Here is a 25,770-nt window from a genome sequence, read left to right as displayed (position 1 = left end):
CGAAGTTGTTAGCGAGTGTAAGAAATAAAACAAGTTATATAGTTTTTTATTAAAACAAAACATTTTTATTTTACCTTACATTTGAAATCATAAACGTTCCGTTTCCTCGTCATAATAATAATATTAATGTCTGTATTATATTTTTGATGCATATATCAATATTTATGTAGTATTTATTTTATATAACTATATCTGCAAGTAACTAATTTATATATATGCTTTAATATATATAATTATAATTATATATATTAACTATATTTCATCATTTTATTCTTTTATTCATGCAATAATTCATTTCACACTTATTTGCATCCTCCTTACTTACAGCCCGTACACTGCTCTTAAATATAAAGCAATATTATTAATATTTATAAATTTTAAGTACTTAAGCGCTTTTTAACTGATTACGCTTATGCTAATTGAAGATAAACATAATAATAAAAAAAAACATGAGAAATAAGCAAATGCAAATTAGCAAAAGCAAGCAATAAGTGGAAATAGTTGCTAAAATAATTTATTTAAATATATAAATTGGTTATCAATAAAGCCGCCGGTTATATTCAAATCGATACATAAAATAGAATACAAAATTAAAGTAGCTCGTTTTTTTTAAGGATTTTTAAAACTAAAATACAGTTATAAATTAAACGTTATTTAGCCGTTAGTAGCTAGCATTCAATTATAAAACTTTTCAAGTCAAGCCTTCTTGCAAAAGTTTACATAAAATGTAAAAACATTTATAGTTAATGTTGGTTTTCTTTTTTTTTTTTTGCTTAAAATATCAAAGTAGCGCAAACATATTTATACGATTTGGGCAAATAACAATTAATTTTCATTAACAAAATTTTGCGAATTATAACAGAATAGGACAAAGTACCGCTGCATCAGCAATATATTCATGATTTTTCGCAATACAACACACAGCAATGTGGCCAATTAAATAACATAAGGAGAGAGGGAAGTTAGTAAAATGCGCTTATCGTGCAAAATTGGACATTTCAAGACTTTCTAACTAGCATCTTTTGTGTACGAGTATACATGCATTGCGTTTTAGTTCGCCATTCGTCTTCTATGAGAATCTTAATGTACATAGTTATATGTTTACACTTAAAATATTTTATAATTTTTTTTTTCTCTCTTTATTTATTTACTATTTCGCTTTTTGTTATTATGTGTGTTTTTATTATCAGTTTGATTCTTCATACGCTAAATACATAATACAATTATATGGTGCCATGTATATTTTACAAAATTTCACACGAGCGAACGAATGAGTAAATGGACATGGATTTGATTGCTATCTTTCATTGTGTGTAAGCAATCAGAACGTATTTTTGTGTGTGTGTGGTGAGATTTAGAGCGTTCGCTAATACATATGTATATCAGTTAGACTGTGTTTGACTGATTGCTACGTTAAATGTATATTACAAAATATATATATATATATATTTATAAAGAATGTATAATTTGTTTGTGTAGTTTTTGAAGAACACATGTATACTTGTATGAAGGGATAAGTAGGATAAAAGGAGGGAACAGAGGGAGCGCGTTTTTTGTGTTTTTTTTTTTTTTTTGTTAATTCTCAGTTACGATATTGTTTTTGTTTTTTTCTTTCTCAAACGCTCTATTAACATTTTATGTGCTTATACTGCAATTTTAATTATACATATTTTGATTCCTATTCGGGTGCAGTGTCAGGAAATCCGGTAACTTCGGTTTGCTCCACAACGGGTTGTCCATCGACAACATATGATATGCGTAACCTCATGCGGAGGGTAGCCTGAAAATTGCGTAGAAAAATTAAGAAACAATTAATTTACAAATGTTTGAATTTCAGTTTTTTTTTTTAACTCACATTGGACGTACTAACAACACGCATTTCTTGCGTTATAACACCACCTGGCGGCAGTATCGAACCAGAAGGCGATAGCATTTGTAGTGTGAATACTCTAGGAACTGCAGCCTATAATAGTGGAAAAATTAATTAAAATGGTGAAAACAATTGTGTTTTTATATTTTTTTTAGGTTAGAAAAAAATCATATTTGAGTTTAGTTCATGGTTATTTTAACAATGGGAAATAATATTGATAAATACTTAAACTCTATGTATATTAGGGTGGGTAAAAAAAACTAATATTTTTTTCGCTTGAAGAATATGTTCTTAGACACCTTTAATAAAGTCTCTCCAAGTATGAGCTCTTAATTTTAAGGCGGAGGACCTTCCCGTTATAAATAAGAGCTCATACTTGGAAGACTTTCTTAGAAGGTCCTATTTTTCAGCGTAACAATTTTTTTTTTACCCACCCTAATGTATATATAACTTATGAATTCACATAAACATTATTATAATTAGTGTCTAGTAATAGCATATGATCAAATTTGACCCGGACTGGTCCATTTAAACTGCACCCGCAAACCGACCGAATCGATAAAAAAAAGAAAACGTTTCCGAAAAGTTTGTCTGGCGATTTTCATCATGAAAAAAAATAGAAAAACAAGTTTGCTGAAAATTTTATGTTTCCATTAGAACTACGACTACGAAATCGTTGAAAATGTTCCAGAACTCTTTTGGAGAGTTTAAATGATCAAAAACACAAGTATTTGAGTGGCACAAAGCATTCAGTGCAGTTCGTGAAAACATCGAAAACTTGCCTCATGCGAAAAAGTTAAAGAAACATTTTTTGAAAATACTTATGTTGGCATCAGAGAGATAGCAGAGGGTCCGGGTCAATTTTGATCAGATGCATTTTTGTTCGTATTTACTAACCTGAAAGACATATTGTTCCAATGTATTAGATGAATTATTTGTTGTTGTCATAAATATTTGTAAGCAGTCGTTTTTTCTAACTGGCACCAGTTGTACCAGCAAATCGTTCTTATCCAATACAGTTAAAGTGGGTCCCTGAGGCTGTCGGGAAGAAAAGCATAATAACAATTTAGCATTTTGATGCAAAAAAAATATATATATATAAATTTCAGTTCAGAACTGTTCTGTATTCCAATTTAGTTTATGAAATATGAAAACTCTGTTTTTTAACTTCTTTCGAAGTACTTTCGAAATAATAAAAAAAGAAACAATGTTTCGAACACTAATAGGTTTTAACTTCGACAAATAGCAAAATGTCTGCTTCTGTGATTTATATTTACCACTGCAATATTGTTTGGTGGCGCTGCATTCACAACTGGCGACGCTAAATCCGAAAGCAATGCATTGCCGGGCACTGTGTTTGGTTGCGATAAAATACTGTTGGAACCTAATAGGCCGCCGGCAACCATACCCACACCGACGCCACTAATGGCGCCACCACCAATACTATTGCCGCTCAGCGACATTATACTCGACAAGTCATTGCCATTTGTCGCCGCTGTTGCTGGTATTGTTGCCGCCAAACCGCCACCCAAGTCCAGAGCAAGTACATTATTCATATTTGTCGGTTGGTTGCTGGTCGTACTAGCTGAAATATCCAAGTCGAGCAAATCGAGTATGGCTTGATTATTCGACGTTTCATTAGCATTCTTTGAATTCTTCTTTTGCACGGCAACTGAGTTGGATAAATCTGTGGCGGTGGGTGTGGTCAAATCGGTGCCACCAAGTAAGTCGAGCAATATATTCTAAGGTAGTTGTGATATGGAAATAAATTAAATAAATTTTTCAGTAATTTTAAGTAGTTTAGGTTGACCCACCGTATTATCACCCAGCGTATTCATATTACTCTCCTTGCCTAGCTGCTCATCGCCTATACCTATGCCATTCTCAATCAAGTCCGGACTGTTGTCGTCATACGAACCACTGCTCTCGCCATTTTGCGACGAGATGCGACTTATCTGCATTGGCGGCATTTTCTCTAGCAGCGGTGGACGTAAATTTTTATATGTGCCAAATAGTTGTGTAAACTCGACGCCACGCTGTTGCAAATCCACATTCAGATGACTGCCGAATGAGGTAATCAATGCCTGGATTTCTCTAAAGAATTAACGCATTAATTGTGGATGATTTCATCGCTTTGAAAAAAAATAAAAGAAACATTTTCTAACGTTACTTACTCTACGCAGTTCTGTAGACGCGTGCTTAGTTTAGCGAGTGAGACTAAGGCATATTGCTTGCTGGTTATTGATACTTGAGCAGAGGTTAAGAACTTGTGGAACATGGCGATTAAATCGCTCTCCGATGGACGTTCAAATTCTATGAAATAAATATTAATTTTATTAATTCATATTAAAATGTAAATTGCAACGCACCATCTTCATTGGGGCCGTACATAAAGAGGTCGCCATACTCGCCAATAGCCCAGACGGCGACTTGCAGCAGCGGCTGTTTATCTTCGCAATGATTAGCGACTTGCAGTGATTCCCAGAAACGATTCGTTATGTAGGTCTGCTCTGCCACAGGGCTGCTGGACACCAGCTGGATTGTGGAGGAGACCACATCGTCACGCACATAGTTGCCAGCCTATTTTTATATATATAAATATATTATTGTAGAAGTTATTATTGTTATAGCTCGAAAAGGGTATACTAAGTTTGCCACGAAGTTTGTAACACAAAAAAAGAAACGTCAAAGACCCCATAAAGTGTGTACCGGTATGAAATGCGCCAAATGCGAAACGTATTCAAAGTATCCTCAACCAATTTTGTTTTGTGTGCAAGTGCATTGTCGTGTAACAAATTACTTTGCTGTGTCTTCTGGCTCATTCTGGTCGTTTTTCGATCAATGCATCGTTCAAATTGAACATGTCTAATCTTCATTTAATATTGCTTGCAGTTTTCAAAATGTTTTGATAGTCTTCCACGTGCTTCATTTCTCACATTAAATTGATTATCTCTGAACCGTTGAAACCAACTTTTGTATGTTGCATCTGATAGTGCCTGATCACCATATGCCTCGACAAGCATTCAATGCGACTCTGCAGCACTTTTCTTCAAATGGAAACAAAAAATTAATGCTTTCCGTAAATCATCACTTTCCGGTACAAAATTTGACATTTTCAACACAATGAAAAACTATGACGTAGTTTGTTCACGGACTGTAAGATTATTGAATATGTTTGACAGATGTCATGCCAAGCGAACAGAAAATAAATTAAGGCCCGTTCACAACAAATATTCGCTACCAACACATTTGTATCTTAACGCTCATTTCATACCGGTACACCTGGTACCAAATCGATTTAACCATGTCCATCTGTATATACACGAACTAATCCCTCAGATTTTGAGATAACGATTTGAAATTTCGGACACATTCTTTTCTCCCCAATAGGCTGCTTATTTTTGAAACCGACCGATATCATACCACTATAACATATAGCTGTCATACTGAACTGAACGATCAAAAACAAGTTTCTGTATGGAAAACTTTTTTGTATGACCAGATATCTTCACGAAATTCAGCATGGATACAATCTCCGAACAATTTTTTTAAATCAGACCGATCAAAATCAAGTTTTTATATGAAAACTTTTTTTTTATTATTTTTATTGGAGAAGGGTGTCAAAGTTACGGTGCAACCGAAGTTTATGTTTTTTTCTTATTTTTAGTTTCTTATGCCAGCACTTACCGCAATTAACACGCTCAATTGCGTGTCCAGATGCCACCGCGCATTGGGCGAGTAACGTTCGGCGGCCAAAATCATGCCCGAACTGCATTGCGCTTTGAATTCCGGATCAGCCTTCTCTAGGAACAGCAACAACTCCTTGGTCATTGTACGTATATTTTGTGCATTGATTAACGCAAACGAGAGTTCCATGGCGCGACGCCTAATCGAGACGTCCGGATCTTTGAGGCACTCCAAAATAGTGGTGCGATGACGTTGCACCGCCGACGTGTCAGCATGCACCGTACGCAATAGTGTATTTAACGCTACATAACGGATATTCTTGTCAGAGTTAAGTAGAAAACGACCCAGTATATTAACAGCCAACACGCGTAGCCCACCTTCCGAACTGTAAAGTGATTTAGTGTTATTTGTGAATTTGTACGACTTCCAAAAAAAGTCAATTATACGCACCGTATATCCATGATGGAGAGCACTGTTTCGTATAGTATAGTGTTGCCGACATTTTTACTAGTCTCCGTGTTGGTGGCCACCTGTGCCAATATATCGTTCATTGCCTCCGATGCATCCACATCATTGTGGCCCAGTATGCGCAACAAACGTAGAATTTTGACTTGCAAAAATGGATCGCTTACGCCGCTGACATCGTGCTCCGGCGAGTAGCCGCCCAAAATTAGATTCTTCAGTATGCGCACCAAATTCGGCACAATCTAAGTAGAAAATTAACATTTTATTAGTTTATTAAAAATAACAGTTATTTTACAGCTATTTGTACATTTTAACAGCGAAGAGTTAGAAAAGAGTGAGTGAGAAAAGTAGAGTAGTTGAGAAGCGCTTAACAAGAAAGTATTGCTTTTAAAGTGGGAGACGTTAGAAGAAAGCACGATGTAGCGTTAAAGTTTGTGAGGTGAATAGTGATAAATGTTCGGGTTGTTTTGTTTTTATGGTGAGAAAAGGTGGCATTTACTTTTGTGTTAGAAACAAAAGTTAGAAAATACAAAATTTCATAATAATATTATTAAAAAAGTAGAAAACTTTTGTTTTAAGCTGTGATATAGAAAAATAAGAGCATACAAACAAACACAACTCTGACTAGTTTAACGAAGTGTAAAAGTGAAGTCAATAAAATTGTTAACACGTTCAAAATGTATCAAAAAGTACTGAAATTGAACCAGTGCAAAGCGTAAAACAACTTTTAGTAAAAATGTGAGCCTGAGATGATATTTTACTGAGCGATTAAAATGCGCGTAAGCTAAATTGAACTAAAAATTTGCTCATTTTTCGGTACCGCCGATTCGGACCACTATAACATATAGCTGCCATACGAACTGGACGATTAAATGCATGTCCTCGGATGGAAAATTTTTTTATTTGACGAGATTTCACTATTGTCCAGGGCAACGATACAAATACATCAAAAAAATTGCTTCGATTGGTATTTGTGAAGCGTATTACAGCTTCGATGCAACAAAAGTTAACGTTTTTTCTTGTTTTTGATCAATTTTACTCCTCAATTGTAAACATAACCTCAAATATGCTTGACGCATTTAACAAAAAATAGAATTTTAAGTGCCAAATGTGTACATAACGCTTGTTATTGAGTCTAAAATAGCTTTTCTAGACAATGATAAGTGATTTTAACTTTTTTTCAGATTGATTCAAAAAAAGAAATGCCTACAGGTGCAAATTATATGAAAAATATTGAATCTACACTACTACATATATACTTGTATTACAAACAAGTAGTTTTTAACTACTCCAAAGTAAATATTTTTTAATTACTTTAAACCAACTGTATTAAAAATGTATCAAAAAATTCTACCTAAAAGTAATTCATTTATAAATTCAAGCGCTGATACAAAACATATACATTGTAGTGTTGTTGTTTACGTGTTCGTGTGTAGCATGTGCGATTATCTGTATTGTTTGTATGTATGTATGTATGTATATTTGTGTGGTAACTCTTGTCAAAGTCATACCTCTCGATTTCCGCTATCCTGGCAAGCAAATTACAAAAATTTGGTTTGGTTTTGTATTGTATGCGGGTTTTCACAAAAAGTTAGCAATAAAATATTACAAAAAAAAGTTAAATGTTGAAGTTATGTTTTAATGTTTTTATTTTTCTTTCTATTTTTTGTTTTTTTTTTTGTGATGAGGTAAATAAAATGTGTTGAAATGATACAAGTAGCAAAAATATGTATATATGTATGCATGTCAATGATTTTAAAAGTATTTATACATATAGGTAAGTATGTATGTAGCTTAAATGAATTTTGAAGCTTTTAAAAAGCATTAGCACATACCAATTATATACACAAATAAATGGTAATATCATTTAAAAGCTCAATTTATGTTGGAAAGTGTTGAAAGCCGCTTTGTATTTAGCAAATATTTACATTTTTCGCAAATAATTTAGCGCAGCACACAGATTGTTTGTATATACATATGCGCATGAGCGTAATCAAACAAATTGTTAATATGTACGCGACTTTTTAAGCAAATGGATGCAAGTAAAATTTTATTTTTTGCAATTTTTCTCACATAAAAAAAATTATAATGTAAAGCCAGTTTATTTTTAAGTTGCTGATAGCATTTTTGAGTAAGAATTTTCGGTTTAGGTTGGAGCATTGTGCTTGATTTAAAATTTGTAGCATTTTAATAATTATTTTTGTATTTTTAAGCTTAGACAATTGTTGGGTAACTTCTTTTTAGCATATACATATTGAGCTATTTCACACGCTGTACATTTTTGATCATTTTTATATAAAATATTTGCGATTTGACTCCTGAATAAATTTCGTTATTTCAACATTTTTCTATATATAATGGAAATGGTCGTAGTTTTAAGGCTTGTATACTTATCAGGGTTGCAATAAATAATAAATTTCTAATTCCAATAACAAAAAAATTAAAAATATTTAAACCCAAGCATATAAATAAAATTAAAAAAGAAATTTTTTAGCTTGTACTTTTTTTGAGTTTGCGTATTTTAGTTATCTTTTGAAAAGTACAGCTCATTTTTGATATATCAAATATGGTTTAACTCATTTTGTCTTATTTATACTCAAAAAATTTAAGTAACAAATAAAAAATGTAATTTTGAAATTCAAAGCCTTTTAATTACAGTGTTTCAGTTCGAAATAAGTAAAACTGTTCTTTTATATCTCATCATACCAGCCTTTAATTTCAAAAATAATATTTTTTATATTCTAAATTTTAAATAAAAAATTTTTTTTTCAACTTTTTAACCATTTAAATTATTATTAAATTTTAATTTTTAATTTTTCATTAAAAAAAAATTTATTAAAAAAAATTAAATTTTAATTTTTTACTTTTCACTAAAAAATTGAATTTTTATTTAATTTTTAATACATTTTTTTTTTAATTTTCAATACTAAATTTTTAATACCAAACATCTTAAATTAAAAATTAAATTTAATTTTTAATTAAAATTGATTCAAATGTTGGTTTTTAAACCCAACAACATCGTATTTAAAATTGAAAACTTAATTTAATCCTAAAATTGGAATTGTACATTGAAAATTAAATTTTCATACAACATTTTTTAATTAAAAATTCGCAACCCTGATACTTATATATCGTTATGTATATTTAAATGTATACAACTACATATAAAAGGCTCATTATTACCATTTTTATTGCCAATTAATTTCGTCTTACATTCATTAAGATTTTAATGCAATAATTATTTATGAATTTTACTATTATTATTTAAATGATTCGCGAATCCGAAACAAAAATCATTATTTGCCTTTAGTAAGAAATTTATTCATAAGACAGCTTTTACGAGTCAGTAAAGCACTACCGTTTTATAGCTAGCGACTTACTCACCTTTTTGAAATGCAATAAAGTGTCGGCACTGTTTTCGCACATTTCGGTGATCAGCGTGACGCCAGTAATTAATATGCCTACAAATTTAATACAGTTATTGAATGTGAAGAGATTTTATATGCAAAAAAAAAACACTAGAATATTGCGCATTTTCAATTGCCTTAAAAAGGAAGTCGCGTGTTTGCACGGTTCAAGGTGCAACTAAGCAACAGGCGTTGCTCGCAATTTAAAATGCACAATCTAGTATTTATAGATGTATACAACTTTATGTTGCATGCGTGGTTAAAAGCGCTTTATGGCCTACCGTGATTCTTTTCGCTTAGCAGCGAACGTGTGGCCGGTAAAAAGATTTCCATCAGTTCTGGCACCCGTCGTATAACACGAAAGGCGCATAAAGTGGCCTTTTTGCGTATGTAGGTGTTGGGCGACTTCATTAGACGTTCAACCTCGCTAGCTAAATCACGCGCCATTTCGGGTGATGCTATAGCGCCCAGCGTGCACAACGCCAAACCCACCACAAATTGTGTGGAACTGTTTAAGTCACTGCAAAAATCAAAAGTCAATGAACAAATAGAAATACATTAAAATGTATTGGAAAGATAATGACTGGCGGCAAGGCCGACAAACGCGGTAATGTATATACATATGTATGCAATACATACATACATACATATAATTAAATTGAAACAAGCAAGTAGCCAAGCGATTGCTGCCAACAAGTCAAACCGTTTCTTTTTTGGTTTTTGTTTTTGTTGACGGCAATTACTTTGTGCAACTATTTGGCTATTCGCGTGCTTGCAAAAGTTCATTTCCGCCACTTTAAATTGCGCTTGACGACCCCGAACGAGCATAGCGCTTACTTTTTGAGGCAATTCGTTATCAGTAAGTGCACATCCTGACGTTCGTCCAGCAAGAGCATGGCACCCAAATAACCGATGCGTTTGTCAGTGAAACGTGTGCTGGCGGTGAGTTTTAGGCATTCCAACTGTCCAAAGTGCGCTGGATAACCCAGCATATGAATGTAGAGCAGCTTGGCAATGTTGCGGCATCTACAAACGAAAAGCCATATAAGTAAATGCATACAATACGAAAAAGAGAGCATAAGAAAATTTAATTTCACATATACAAAAGCATATATGTATGTATATGCGTTATTGGTTGTCTTACCGCCACACCGAATCCTCCTCCCGGAAAGTGCTGCGGATGTAGGCACATTCTTTGTTAACGACAGCGCGCTCTTCTGCGGCTGTCCTGGCGGCGCGTATTTGCCGTATGAGATCTCGCAGACGTGTGGGTGTTGGCATTCTTACTGCATTCGCCGCAACAACAAAAAATTAAAAAAAGAAGAAAAAGATAACATGAATGATATGTTTGAGAAGTAGAGAAAAATTTACAAATCTTTCAGTTCTTTGACTGTGTCCCACACACTGTTTAGCATCTTTTTGTTGCTACAACTTGTAATAATCCCTTCGTTGCTATTTGTGCGCGCTAGTACTTTGGTCTTTCTGATGATGATGGTGATGATGCATGTGTGGGTATGTATGTAGGTTGGCATGGATGCGTTTAAGTACGCTTTAGTGGGTGGTAATGATTTATGAAATTCGCTTAACGTTCGCCGGCAAGTGTTAATTGAAAAGATCGTTGAATTTTCTAAGCTATTCAAGTTGTCATTCAATTAGACTTGAACAATATATACAAATGCTTGTGCCTTCGAACAGTGAAGACGGCAAATATATAACTATTTTGCACGTAAGTCAATGTAGACATGGGTCAAACGAGCCAACAGCCTGCTATTATCTGGTACTACATGAACGCACACATTACACACAGCATTGCAGCATTGCATTTGTATTGGATTTGGTGTTATTATTATTTTTTACTGATATACACTTACCTCGTTCGACGGCCTCCGTGAATGCTTGGCGTATGGTCGCCATATTAAAGGCTGGATTAAATCTGTAAAAACATGGAGACAAGCGCCACAGAGTGGAAATAGTGATTAGTTTTACATGCAATTAATATTATTTTTATAACGAAAAATAAAGCATGATTTCTTACTAAAAATCTACATTCATAGAACTAAAAATAAAAATAAAACAAATATTAAGCTAACAATTATTTTAATAAAATCTTGTGTACATACATACATTTCAAAATATTAGTTCTTTAAATACAGTGTACGCAACATATTTAATTAGAACAGAGTGAGCATAATTTTAGAACACTTTTAATAGTAACAAACTTTTTATAGAAATCAATTGACGTCAGTAAGAGACTCGTACCATATTTTGTCGTTAGAGATAAAAGTTGCTATTGCCATATTAGTATGCCAAAAATCTACAGACGATTAGGGAAAAGTTCATTTTTTAAACAGTATAAAGTTGTATTTAGGGGGGAATAGTTTTAAATCGCGTGAAAAAAGGCAAATTTTTTGATTTTTTTTTTGTTGAAACAGTTTAAATCTATTTAATAAAAAGAATAGAAAATTTATTATGACATTTGAAGAATATTGTGATGAAGAAATATTTAAAATAAGTGGCAATTATTCTAACGAGTTCCGGAAAAAAGTTGGATTGCGGTGTTCCTCATAACATGATGCTAGAACATCCGAAATCAAAAATTCACGGTTTATTCATTAGATAATAGTTTTTTCCAGTTAAGGCAAGACGGTTTTTCGAAGTCTAGCATTTTCATTTTTTGGGAACACTTTGAATGAAAAAATGCGAGTTTTGCGAAAAAATCGACTACTTTGTTATTGTAAAATAAAAATTATTAACAAGATTGAAATTATCTATCCCGCGTTATATCGTAAATTATGTACGGAAATAGCATGCAAAATTACAAAACGATCGGTGCAGTAGTTTTGAAGTTATGAGGGGCATCGACTTTGAAAACATGAGTTGTGGAGAAAACGCTTTAAAGTTTTGTAATCTGATGTAAAACGTACATAAAACAGGTATAAAAATAGTCATAACTCCGTAGTACTCCCAGTACTCCCTCCCCCTTAACACATGTCAACAAGCTAGAAACTATATCGAACTGAATTACATTTTTCGAATAAATTCGCAATGCAAATTGCTAAGTTTTACGTTTAAAATAATAATAAATTATTATTAAAGCGACCGTTATTAAAATCAGTTTTTAGCGAAAATAAATAATTTAAATTATTATGAGACATTTTTTTAATTACATTTAAATGTTAACATAAATGTCAAAACTGTGATTGGCAATTCCATTAGATTAACGTAAACATTGCACTTAGGTTCGTTTACGGTAAATTCATTTTCTAAACAAAACAAAATTAAGTTTTTTAGTATTAAATTCAAAATTCTATCGAGTTAAAAATTAACAGAAGCATAAATAAAGTATTAGTAGTTAAAAAAGCAATATACAATACAATATATTTGCATAGAAATGTTATACAAAATAGAAATTACCCGTGCTCGGAATTCATTTTGAGCTGTGATTCACTGTTTCAGTTGACTTAATTGTTGTTGTTGGTTGTGTTTCAACGTTTTTTTTTCTTTTTGTTTTTGTTAATACTGCTCTAGCTGTTGCTATTGCTGCCGTGCTTATTTTTACTTTGATATAGGCACAGACACGCGCTAAAATCAGTCACGGCTCCACCTTCACTTTTGCACTCGGTCCTATGCTCCACTACTCACCTCTTCTTTACCCTGCCGCTACGCAGAGAATGTTGATGGTTGAACACAGGAAAACTTTTTTATGGCTTTTGTATTACTATTATTTGATTATCACTGTTTTTCCTTTTCTTACTGTTGAATAGATTAATGCAAGCGTGTTGTGGTTATAGTGGGTTGAAAAGTGAATATCAGTGACAATGACGAGCAAGACATACTATTGAGTGTCGCAAAATAAACAACATTTCATTTTATCCGCAGCAAAGTTACTGAAGGCTTGACTGAAAGTTTGAATGACTGAGTAAACTCAACTCCGTGAATCAGCAGCAATCGATTTAAACATGTATATATAAATACATATATACAGAAATAAATACAAAGCTGGGTTTAAGCTATCACGCAAATTAATCGAGGCTTAAAAGCTGAGATGTACATGCCACGCAGGTATTGATATGATAATTGAATTTTGTGGATAACAAATGTGTTGGCTTTTATTTTTTGAAGAAGATTATAGGATTGGGATGCATTTATGAAATAATTCATTCCTAGAATGAAATGTTTGGATAAAAAGCAAACAAAGTATCATATTTATAACAAAAAGTCAAACAAATCTTTTACGAACTATGCATTTGTAATTGCTTGCATGTGTGGGGCAATGTTGTAATACGGCTCTAGCCTTTATTGTTATAGACCTTTTGTATTGTTAACAACTAATCGTTAATTACAGATGTAGACCTTTGCGCGACACGTATTTGTGCACCTAAACGTACACACTGCATCGAGCACGACCAGTTAGAGGATAGCATAGCCAACCCTATACTTGTACACTCACACCCTTCGCTTTGTTAAGCTGTAGTATTGGTAATTTATAGTGTTTCACCGATTGACAAACAGATGGTACGCTTTTAACACACGCACTTAAAACTGAAATTGTGCAAATATTAAACAACTTAGTGTTAATATCAAATGCATTTCAGTCATCTGTTATAGCATTTGGACTTTCTTACTTAACACTTTTATTTACAGTGCGATTAGTCTACATTTTGAACACTTCATACACATTTAATACTACATTGTAAGCAGAAACGAAGTGGCTAATGCAAATGTCAGATAACTACTGACAATAGCAAATTGCAACACATAATTGCACAGAAACTTGATGCACTGTGCGACAATGTGTGGGGTTGCAGTATTTGGCAACACAACAGAAAAACGGAAACAGGATTGGTAGCACACATAGAGAGGGCTTACTAAACATATGCACACAAAAAAAAATTAGTAAAGCGGCGTTGCTTCCTGTTTTTCGCATTTACGTTTTGTTTTGGTATTTTTTCTTTCTTTTTTGTTTCATTGGCCAACACAAATTACGACAGTCTTGGCCAAAACTGAGCGGAAACGCAACTGCAGCAGACAAATGACAGTTAATTGCGCTATGGTGAATTGACGTTTAAGGTGTGGTGAATACCAAATTTGGTTAATATTTTACCAACTTTTTTAGGATTGAAGTGGGTATTTTAGAGGTTTATAATATTGACATCATTTTCATAAAACGTTAGTGTATATGTCATCTAATATCACTGTTTTTATTTAACTTTAAAAATAAACTAAATCATTTTTACGGCATATACTAAATGCGGCAAAAGTTAAAGCACAACGGTCCACTTTATCAGCTGATTATATGAAATTCTAGGTTGATTTGTAAAATAATTTAATTAAATTTTTGAATTTTTGAAATTGATGAGGAAAACGTAGCAAAATAATAACGTACACTTGGTTAAGATATTTTACATACATACATCTTGCTTACAGTAAGACTTGTATGGCCAAGGTTTGTATACACTGGCTTACATAGTCATGTGAGTTAACAAGAATATGATTGGAAGCAAACAATTCAGATGAACATTTGTCTACCGCAGGTGAAGATATGAAAAAAAACATGCAATTAGTACTACATAACAGCCTAGCAGGTGGCGGCAAATATTGCATTCAACCAGAGATAACCACATACACACAACACCTTATGTTGGTCTGGTATACTTGTAAAATATAGCATTGCATTGTACTAATCTTTTTTGTTTTTTTTTTTTGCAATGAGCTTACAAGATATTTTAATTATATGCACTTTAACTAAATATACTCGTATTTAACCTTTTTGGTTTTGATTCATTTGACGTTTACTTTTCCTCTGATTGCACACGCAATTCACGTTCACTACTCTTTTACCTACGCTTTTAACTTGTTTCGCCTTTTCTACGCTTTTTTCACAACGCATCAATTTACATTTTCTTCCTTGTGTAGTGTGTTCGCCCAATATTTTTTCACTTATATTCTACTGGAATGTAGCGTTTTTCTTGCAGTGCGACGTTCACTTTTTAACTTTTTACGGGTTCTTTAGCAATTTACACACAAACAGGTGTGGGGAAAACTAAAAATTAAACAAATAAATTGGATTTTCACAAAACAAAAGCAATTTTTCGCTAACCGATGACAAACGACAAACACGACTGACAGAACATGTCAAGTGGCAACGAATTGGGCTAAAAAAAGGAAACAACGTTGACACTTGATAGTGAAATCGATAAAAATGGGGTATTTCGGAATGGAAATTAGGGCTTAGGGTTGCTACATTAATGAAATTTGCGCACAGTGGTAATCGTTATGTTTAAAAGTTATTATAAATAAATATGTCTACTGGTTTGGCATTTATTAAAAACTGGGTGGCTTTTTTAGAAGGTCTTTTCTAGGTCTCGACGTGGTATATTAAGCTTGCCATAATGTTTGTAACACCAGAAGGAAACGTCGGAGACTTTATACAGTATATATATATGTAAATGATCAGCTGAGTCGATTGGGGCATGCCCGTCTGTCTTTCTATATATTGCATTAATTCGTGCGGTTTTCTAAGATAGGGCTCTACTAGTATTATTTCGCGTCGTGTTCATCTGTGGCTATATTCATTTCAAAGTTGCTGTCATTTCGCGTCGTTTTTAGTAGATGTCATTTGTTCTAGCGTGAATAACAATTTGTTTCATTCATTTGAAAATGTCGAAATTTGTATCAGATAAAGTGTTTTTGCGGGGAGTTCTTCTTCATTACTTTAACATGAAGAAAAGTGCTACCGAAAGCCATCGTACTTTACTGGACGTTTATGGTGACCATGCTTTAGCCGAACGACGTGCCAAAAGTGGTTTGCACGGTTTAAAAGTGGCAATTTCGACTTAGACGACGGAGAACGTCCGGACAGCCAAAAAAATTCAGAACAGGGTATCAGAAATTGACTCGATTCTTTCTTGGCCTCCAAGCCGGAGAAGTTCTTCTGGGATGGGATCCACAAACTGCCAGAAAGATGGGCAACCATGTTGTTGTTGTAGCGGCAGAATTCTGCCGGGTTGACAGTCCTTGGCCGGCATAGACCCGACTGTCGTGGGAACGGAATGGGCAACCATCGTAGCTTCCGATGGGCAATACTTTGAACATAAAATGTATAACAACTTTTTCACAATAAAGTCTTAATTTTCGAAAAAAAACGAAACCGCACGAATTAATGCATACACCCATACCCCCTAATCGTCAGTTTTTGCACACGTCCTTTTCTTACCAACAAGCTGTTCATTTGTAGCAACCGCCGATATCGAATAACTATATCATACAGCTGACATACAAACTGACCGGTCAAAATCAAGTCTTTGTAGGAAAAACTTTTTTATCTGACAAGGTATCTTCACGAAATTTTGCAGGAATTATATAACATTTAGCTGCCATACGTTCCAAATTACATAAATTTAGGTAACTGTTTGAATATAATATAATATAGATATATATAATGTATACAGGTATGAAATAGAGTTTAACCTGCATGTCAATTTCAATATGAAATTGATTGTATCTCCAAACGTATTATTTTGATAAGATATACACTCTTACATACAGACGTATACTACACATATATAATATATATTATTCATAGTCACATATCGAAAACATTATTCTTTAATTTAATTGTTGCTCTACATTTTTGTATATCTATTTTTTGTCATCAACTTTTTGTTTGCACAGTGACTTTATGCTTGTTGAATCACATACATGTGGTGGGCGTTTTGTTTAAATATACTGTAAGAAATGTAGTGTGGCTTTTACATATGTTCATGTGTATGTTCACTTCCTTTTACTAACAACAAAGTTGCAATGAGTATATGATATAAGACTTCATACATATATTCAATACTTAAACTACTTTAATAAATAAAAAAAATCGTTGTCTGATAACTATAAGTACCTGCGATTGTTTTCTGGCGGTAAAACACTCCAATCCGGCTCGTAATATGGATACATCGTTGCACAACTGCAGTGAAATCTGCAACTTTGTTTCTGGCACAAAAATCTCTTTCTTTGTATTCGAGTAGGTACTTTTTTTTATAATTTGCTTATATATTAATTTTTTAAATTTCTTATATATTTATTTTTTACTTAGCACAGACATATCTTTACTTTGTCATTCAACACCATTCATCGGAAAATACAAGAAACCAAGAGTAGTTCGATACCACAGAAACCGTTACTGATAAGCGGCTGAAACGATGTCGCGATACGTCTAGTTGTTATCTTATTTATGTATGGGAATTTTAATAAATTTATTGTATGTTTCTATGTAGTTGCTACCGTCATTACTTCTTTAATAACTTAAGCACAAACATATTTTTTGTAAATCGTTCAAATATAATATGATCGTATTTTTTAAATAATTGACTTTCATATCAACATTTACACAGTAGTTTTTACACACGTCCGATAGAAAATGTATAATTTATTAATATATTCAATATATAACAGTTTGTCACCCAGTTATACATATATATACGCGGATTTCCTAAAACTTTTGCAGTAATACAGCTGTCAATTTCTACCGAAGGCGATAGCGTCTAGTTTATACTGAACAACGACATGTATAGCTTTATTTGAATTTACCTCTGATCGTACGAAAAAGGCTATTAAAAAGAATGCTCACTCAACTTCACGGGAAGTTCTAAACCCGCTGAGTTAATTCGTTAGCAAGCACCCTAAATGCTAACAAATCGTCCACTTTAGCTACCTGGCGCTCTGCATTTTTATCAAAAACTTACGTGTTATCTAAAAAAACATGTTCATATATATACACATGTCCATACATATGTATTATATACGAAGCTAAATAATGTTAAAATGGATAGAGAGCACAATCAAAAATACTAAAATGAACTCATACAGTACAAAGTTACAACAACATTTTATCAACTAGACACTCGTAAAGTATTATTTGGAGTATCAACTGATAAGCAGCAAAGGTAATGTGGTTTAAATATTTTTTGCTAAAAAGAGTTTTGTACGATGAAAACATTCTCTTAAACAAGGTAAAGCAATAATAATACCACAATTTAATATTTTTTTACAAGAAATTGTTAACAATTATAGAAATTCGATTAATTTTAACTCTATAAAATACTTAGATTTTATTAAGTCAAACTTTCATTTGTCAGTACCTTATCTTTATGTTTAAAAAGTTAGTTAAATAAGCAGAAACTATAATTATAATTATATATAATATATATACTAAAAAATATTAAAGTTGTTTACATACAAAACTTGCTCCAGTCTCCCATTGTGTTGCTTGGGAGAATATAAATAAAAAGTGAGTACATTGTACATTGTAAAATATTCTCGTTAACTGCAATATTATTATAATCATGATCAATCGTTTTCGCGCGGCGGACGCACTATGGAATGTCGTTTAATGGCTTCAACTAACCATTTAATACCCTCATTTACACCTTCACTGTTGAAAGACATGCAAATAAAATAAAGAGCATTGCAACATTGCATATGTAATATTTGTGATTTTTTTTTTCATACCCCGTAAGCGCCGATACTGGCATGGTTAGGCAATCACGTCGGCCTATTAACGCGCCAGATTGTTGAAATACTGGCTTTATGTCACGTACACCCATTACATCGGGCAGATCTTGCTTATTGGCAAGTATTAGTAGTGGCACTCCTGAGAGCAATTCGTTTTTAATCATTTTATCTGCAATAACAAAAAAAATATATAATATATTTTGAAACCGAAAAAAAAAATCGAAATGTTTGAACTGACCAAAAATTTCCTTTGACTCGTCCATACGCTCCCGATCATTCGAGTCTATCACATAAATCACACCATGTGATTCCTGGTAGTATTTATCCCATAGAGATTGCAACTCTTGCTGTCCTCCTAAATCCCAGAAATTCAACCGCACACCCGACACATCAATTGTGCCAATATTCAAGCCTACCGTTGTGGTGATTTTCGCTGGATTCATACCTTTGTAGTTTTTGGTGAATTTCGTTTTAGCTGCCTCTAAGTAGGTCTAACAAAACAGTAATTAAAATGTTTATTTAAGTTATATATACCATCAATAAGTTGAACTTACCGTTTTTCCAGCGTTGTCAAGTCCTAATATAACCACACAGTATTCTTCCTTTTGTGTGAGGTATTTATAGAAGCCATGTAATAATGTGTACATTATCTTACTTAATTTTAATGAAATGCACTGTTTAAAACCAAATAATTATACAAATGTTTCAAGTTCTGGAATTCGCAATTGTGAAAAAAATAAATTTAAATTCTGCCAACCAATAGCAAACACAGCTGATGTTGGGGTATGTTCAGCGCACTTTGTTAACTAGCTACAGGCTACGGACCTTAATATAGTATTTGATATTTTTGCCACGAAGTGCATTGAGATTTACACCCTGAACAGAGTTTATTAAGTTTTGTAACATCCAGAAGTTTTCGGAGACCCTGTATTTACGCGAATTGTGTTCTAGTTTCGAAGTTAATATTTTTTCTTTTTTTTTTTTTTTAATTATTGCCAAAGAAAAATGAAATTAGTTCGTGCGTTATACGGACAGCTTTCCACTTCCGTGTTATCAAGTTTATTTATTATATATTTTAAATAAAAATAATAACTTTTACTCAATTTCGATTTCAATCTTCATCAATTATAAATTTTAAATACATATATAACTTATTATATTAATTTACTTTACATACTCGTAAATTTCATTAGAGCAAAAGGATACAGTAAGTAGTTCGAAATTGTTCATTGAGTTTACAATCAGTGTTGGCTATTATTGATAAATGGGTTTTATTTTCATATGCAACAAAATAGTTAATTCAATAGATTCAATTTGCACTAATAAATAGCAAAAGCGCTGAACAATCTATATACGTATAACTGATATAAATACAATATATTTTATGCTATGCTTTTATCATATTTTTAATGGATGCATAATATTATATATTACATTTCATACAACATTCAGTGGATTACAGTTCTAATAATGGGTATTCGACTCGGAATTCTAACTATCAATCGCAAAGCAAAGGCAAAATTCTATAGAAACTCACATAAAATTTTTTTGTAAAATTTTAATACAAATTCATTTAATTAGAGAACATAAAAATCACATATTTTTGTTTTGGAAATACTATATGATATATAAAATGTTTCGCAAGATGATAAGTGCTTCAAAATCTGTTTAAACCAACAATAATGCAAAATGGAATGTGTGTATGCAAATGTATGCAAATAATTGCGTAAATTAAATTCAATTGCGAACAAAATTGACGCAAATTGTGTAAGTACATTTCATAATATTAGCACTGTGCACTTACAAGACAAATATAACTTATTGATGGAACCGAAAAAGTTTAACCTAAACAAGTAGTATGTATGTCCAATGACATGTGATTTAAAACAAAAAACTGTTAGTATGACTTATTTGCATCATTTTCACACATTTATGGTTCAGCTTATTGTTATTATTGTAGCATATTCATATGCATAAATGTACGATTTAATTATCTTATTTTTTGTTGTATAGTTAAGATATAATTTTACTAAAAAATTAACTGAATTCTTTAATAATTATTTTTACATTACATTAACAAGTTATACATACACATTTGCCATGTTTTTATTTCCTTTTATATTTCACTATACCATGAACTGGCTTGATTACAGTTTAACTTTTTGCTAATTTCATAAATTTCGTTAAATTGTCGATATCGAATGTTACATAAACTTACACCCGCGTTATCTAGCTTGTATGCAACAAATTATATTTTATACGATTTTGACCGAAAGCTCTTTATTTAACGCTTGACGTATTACCCTTCTGGTTTTAGTATTTTTTTTTCCTTTTTTTACGTACACATTTGTTTTTATGTAGCTCTGCATGAATTTGTGTGTGTATATGTAAATGTTTGTTTAAACCTACTTAGAATTGCACCCAATTTGCGTTAGCAGCATTTTGTTGTTGTTGTGGTTGGGCTTGTCCACTATAAAGAAGCAACAAAAATTAATATTTACAAAGTTATTTGAAGTACAGCTTGTAATTACCCTGCTGAGGCGTAATCCGTCCATTCGCTGCCTGGCCCACCTGGTGCTTTATGTGCAGGCGATGTACCCGGACTCTGTCGTACAGAGCCGCTAGCTCCTGAAGGCGGTGGTGCAATCTTGCCAATACCCCCGGGTGGTGGTGGCAAAATTCCAGATGACGGCTTAGCTTTGCCTGCGCGACCGGTGCCTTCAGATCCATCTTTTTTCTATTTAAAAAAAATTAAATAAAATAATACCAATTTAATTTGTTTATTTATATACGCACTGTTATTCGCATATTTATTTTAATGGTTTCTCCTTCTTTGAATCCTAAATCAAGTTGCTGCTTAGGCTCTGTTTTTTCCTTCTCAATTTGCTCCTGATTTTTCACCCATTTGAAGTGATCTTGTAATGCTACATTAAGGTCGAAAGAGTCCGAACGATCTCCAAAACCTAGGCCCAAAAATGCAGAACGACCTAAGAAACAGCGAAATTATAAAATTAATATTAAAACCCTTGATAAGATATTTATTGTTTATCTTATACCGTTATCATCTTGTACGCGTATTACAAAGTAACGTGAACTATCCGAAACCGCTTCTATAGCAACACCAGGATATGTATCAATGGGGCAATTTGCGAAAAGCGCGCCGGTATTTTTATCCTCCAACTTTAAATTACATGCAGTACCTTTTGCCACCAAACGCATACGGCCGGTCCAAGTCGGCTCGCCAAGATTCCAATCCGCAGCTCTATTAGGTAAATAAAGTTATGCTCCAAATAAATTATCATAAAAAACTCATTCAATAACTTCATAGGAGAAAAAGTTTACGATTCTAGAGCTAGAGCAGCACTTAAATTGCCCTTCATTTTTCTAATAAAAATTGATAACAGCTTAACCAATAAGAGATTTGCCGCAGAAAAATCAATTGGATTTGAACTTGAAGCGTTAACTAGTTTAACCTTGTGGCAAAGTAGCAGCTGTATTTAAGGACAATCAATAAGATGGTACCGCAATTGTATATCTAAGTTTCATTAGATATCATAATTTTATAATTGCTTTGTTCATCTCGTTGACGTGGTCCATTTAAGAAAGTTGCAATTTCTATGTTTGTTTTTTTTTTATATCAATTTTAGATTCTTTGTCATCAACGTTACTTGGCAGTGGCAATGAAAAATAAAAAAAACAATAGTAGGTAAGAAAAAGAGGAAACTAGCAAATTTTCCACGAAGACAGATTTTCCACTGGAGCACCGTTGCACTTATCGTTTACCTGTAACCTCTGTTGCTGGCGCGTGGTGGGATTTTGTAAATAAATACTTCTGGCTTTACAATCAAAACACTTTCATATTCCATTTTTATTTAAATAACACTTGAATCTTGTCTAAATAACTTTACAACTAATTTTTCTGAATTTCTTTTCTTTAGCAAACTCCCCCTTTTTCTTCGTCTTTCGTTTGTTGGTATTTTGTCAAAGCAACAGCGTTGCATTGACCAGTTGGAATACTCAATTATTTAGTACCAATTAAAAATTTTGTATTTAACTTTTTTATGTTTTACCGCAAAAAAAATATACTTTATATTATATATAATAAACTTTTAATATTTATATACTATGCTGCTATAAAACCTAGCTAAAATTTTATCCACATAATGCATTGTTTATTAAGTTTGCGGTCGTGTTTATTTTTTAGTTAACTCCTAATTTACTCCGCTTTAGCAACACGTTTGCAATTCTTTGCAGTTGACATTCGTAATAAAACACGTGAAATACAATACGAAAACAAAATAAGTACATCAGCATTTTGGCAAAATTTGACCAAAAATGACTCCAGGAAATAAAGTTAACTCAGACAGTGATTTGGAGAGTGTAATTTCCTTTCAAGATGCGCCAAAGCCACGTCGTAATAGCACTGGTCCCAAATATATATGCAGCATTGAGGGATGCGGAAAAAGTTTCAAGCGTCTGGACCATCTCGATCGGCATGAGTATCACCATACAGGAATTGTAAGTCTACGCAAGAGTAGGTTGTAAAAGTAAATAAATGGTTTCGTATTTCAGAAAAAGCATTATTGCATATATGACGGCTGCGATAAAGTATATTCCATTTTGACGCATTTGAAGCGTCATTTGCGTACTACACATGAACGAGTGGGACCACCAGTGAAGAATGTACCTTGTCAGATACCCGGATGCTTAAAAATGTTCCTATCGGAGACTAACATGTATCGACATATTCGAGAGGTTCATGAAAATCCTAAAATTTATCCCTGCTCGTTTTGCTCCGAAAAGTTCACACAGAAACTAAAATTACGCAGGCATGAAATCCAAACGCACACTGGGGATTACCCCTATACGTAAGTTACTGTTATTTATTTATGAAAAATAACTGTAAAATTTATAATTTCTGGTTTATTGTAGCTGTGAAAAATGTTCAAGAGGGTTTTATCAACAATGGGAGCATGACCGACATGTTCCAAGCTGTAAAGTATATATTTGTGCCAATTGTAACTTGAAGTTTGATAAATGGACTAAATATCTTAAACATTGTAAAGAGAAGCAGCATGGACGAAAGTATTATCAGTGCGAACAATGTGAGCGCGTGTATGGAAAACCCAGTGAACTTCAAAAACACATAGCAGCTAAGCATATGGATGAAGAGAAGAAAATGAATTTTAAATGCCCCAGTTGTGGACGTAGTTACGCATATGAACGGAATCTAAAACAACATATACGCATCGCACATGGTGGGAAACGTTTTGAATGTGAAGTGCCTGGTTGTGAACGTGTTTTTAGCAGTGGACAAAATTTAGCTAAACATTTAGAGCGCGATCACTCTGCGTCTGTAGAAAATAAAAGTGTTGTTCCAAAAGAAAATAAAAAGCGTAATATCAAAGGGACACGAAAGAAGCGTAAAGATGCTGGCCATTCTATTATGTCCAATTTATCAAAGTTCAGCGGTATAGCGGTCGATAAAAATTTTGACAAATTGCTCAGGGAACGTGAAGATCTTGCTTTAGATATAGCAGGGGATCTATTGACAAAGGAGCAAAGTGAAAGCGATGAAAGTGAAGATAATGTGCCGCTTTCTCAATTAACGCAAGTGAATAAAGACAAGGGATTGGAAAACTTAATGACCGCTGTTTTGGCTGATGTTTGATAATAGTAAAATTGTACTTATTTATTTTTATTAAATAAAACATATTTTTAGACAACTGCATTTATTGCATGTTTTAAACAATCATTGAAACAAATTGACTTAGAGCGAATTGATAACTTTACGGCTACGCATTTGTTCAATCCATTTTTCTAACTGTTGTTCTGGCGTTTGCTGTACAGGTAGGTAGTAATCCTTTGGTGGTTCACCTTCTTCTAGTCTTACGAAATAATGACAGTGTTTGTATTCAACTATGCCCTGACGTCCGCGTGCATGTCGACGTATACCGCGAAAAACACGTCCTTTGCCCACGAAAGACTCAGCTGTTGATTGTTTATTAAGCTAATTAATTTTAGGTCACTCAATTTTATATATGTGCAGCTTACCAATCCACAAATTACTCTTATATTCCACATTGTGCTGCTTAACAGCCATTTCTTGTGCTTCCAGTATCACCTCTTTGACATGTGTGGCGCCTTTCTTCAGCACAAAACTCAATTGTTTCACAGCCTCATCGACGGACATACCACGCACAAATGAAGCGATATACCACATTTTATCAGGACTATATTTAATATTGGTGCGCATGTGACAAACATACTACATGGAATGATTATATCACTTTTATTGTAATGTTAAGTTATTATTGAGTTAATGCAAACTAATTACCGCTTTTCGTGGTTCCTCGTCGGGTTTTTGTGGTGGATGCACTGTTTTGTTGTACTCCAACCATTTGCGTGGTCCCTGATTAGCTTTATTCCATTTAGAGCTTAAAGCATCCGTTGTATGTAAACTATGGCTAGCCGACTGTAGCAGTTTGCAGGAGTTCTGTAACAGACTTCTTTGTGTTATATTGAGGCGGGCGAACTGTTTCACAAAAGATGCCATTATTTCGTTTCACTTATTTATTAATTGTGTATTAAATGTTTATTTTCATTCAGATATATTAAGCGTAAATAGCACATAACCCAAAAGAAATGTTATAGAGCTGCTGCTTTTCTATTGACAGCTGTTAGCAGCTGATCTAATTGGGCAGTGTTGTAATTGGACAACATAAGCACAGGGTGTATAATATAAAACGAGAATTTGTATATATGCACGCACAGTTTTGCTTGTAACGGTAATCTAGTTTTGTTGATTTTTTTGTTAAAGTATACTGTTTGAAT

General features: G+C 33.1%; 5 protein-coding genes across 17 annotated transcripts; 1 reads left to right on the top strand and 4 right to left on the bottom strand.

Annotated features, from left to right (window-relative positions):
• Positions 1-34: 34 nt before the first annotated feature.
• AP-1gamma (adaptor protein complex 1, gamma subunit) lies at positions 35-18,078 on the bottom strand. 11 transcript variants are annotated; one of them, XM_070110185.1, is made up of 17 exons: positions 15,196-15,566; positions 12,844-13,182; positions 11,301-11,362; positions 10,574-10,715; positions 10,267-10,455; positions 9,711-9,949; positions 9,407-9,483; positions 7,534-7,551; positions 6,008-6,264; positions 5,558-5,942; positions 4,240-4,450; positions 4,045-4,183; positions 3,685-3,964; positions 3,148-3,612; positions 2,768-2,908; positions 1,856-1,963; positions 35-1,780 (listed from the first exon to the last, which is right to left on the bottom strand). In XM_070110185.1, exons 2-17 carry the CDS (start codon positions 12,858-12,860, stop codon positions 1,679-1,681), a joined length of 2,832 nt encoding a protein of 943 aa, XP_069966286.1. In that variant the 5' UTR covers positions 12,861-13,182; positions 15,196-15,566; the 3' UTR covers positions 35-1,678. The 11 variants fall into 11 exon arrangements, with proteins under 11 accessions (XP_069966286.1, XP_069966285.1, XP_069966284.1 ...); XM_070110184.1 differs by having other exon boundaries at positions 15,271-15,566; XM_070110183.1 differs by having other exon boundaries at positions 15,275-15,566.
• Positions 6,564-24,667, top strand: LOC106626118 (transcription factor IIIA). 3 transcript variants are annotated; one of them, XM_014245945.3, is made up of 4 exons: positions 6,564-6,760; positions 23,191-23,454; positions 23,509-23,804; positions 23,869-24,667. In XM_014245945.3, the coding sequence occupies exons 2-4, from the start codon at positions 23,272-23,274 to the stop codon at positions 24,605-24,607; spliced, it is 1,218 nt and encodes a 405-aa protein (XP_014101420.2). In that variant the 5' UTR covers positions 6,564-6,760; positions 23,191-23,271; the 3' UTR covers positions 24,608-24,667. The 3 variants fall into 3 exon arrangements, with proteins under 3 accessions (XP_014101420.2, XP_014101404.2, XP_069966292.1); XM_014245929.3 differs by having other exon boundaries at positions 6,564-6,801; XM_070110191.1 differs by lacking the exon at positions 6,564-6,760 and having other exon boundaries at positions 23,172-23,454.
• On the bottom strand, positions 18,499-19,719 carry Arfrp1 (ADP-ribosylation factor related protein 1). Its single transcript, XM_014245976.3, has 4 exons — positions 19,491-19,719; positions 19,175-19,427; positions 18,934-19,105; positions 18,499-18,856 (listed from the first exon to the last, which is right to left on the bottom strand). Exons 1-4 carry the CDS (start codon positions 19,581-19,583, stop codon positions 18,772-18,774), a joined length of 603 nt encoding a protein of 200 aa, XP_014101451.1. The 5' UTR covers positions 19,584-19,719; the 3' UTR covers positions 18,499-18,771.
• On the bottom strand, positions 21,277-22,914 carry LOC106626142 (NECAP-like protein CG9132). Its single transcript, XM_014245955.3, has 5 exons — positions 22,720-22,914; positions 21,993-22,198; positions 21,733-21,923; positions 21,468-21,673; positions 21,277-21,406 (listed from the first exon to the last, which is right to left on the bottom strand). The coding sequence occupies exons 1-5, from the start codon at positions 22,800-22,802 to the stop codon at positions 21,346-21,348; spliced, it is 747 nt and encodes a 248-aa protein (XP_014101430.1). The 5' UTR covers positions 22,803-22,914; the 3' UTR covers positions 21,277-21,345.
• mRpL22 (mitochondrial ribosomal protein L22) lies at positions 24,652-25,607 on the bottom strand. Its single transcript, XM_014245966.3, has 3 exons — positions 25,274-25,607; positions 24,991-25,204; positions 24,652-24,927 (listed from the first exon to the last, which is right to left on the bottom strand). The coding sequence occupies exons 1-3, from the start codon at positions 25,490-25,492 to the stop codon at positions 24,707-24,709; spliced, it is 654 nt and encodes a 217-aa protein (XP_014101441.2). The 5' UTR covers positions 25,493-25,607; the 3' UTR covers positions 24,652-24,706.
• Positions 25,608-25,770: the final 163 nt, after the last annotated feature.

This window comes from Bactrocera oleae, chromosome 5 (genome assembly GCF_042242935.1).
Source record: "Bactrocera oleae isolate idBacOlea1 chromosome 5, idBacOlea1, whole genome shotgun sequence".
Classification (NCBI taxonomy): Eukaryota; Metazoa; Arthropoda; class Insecta; order Diptera; family Tephritidae; genus Bactrocera; species Bactrocera oleae.
Note: the sequence above shows the minus strand (reverse complement) of the source record. Positions and strands in the feature narration are given on the sequence as shown.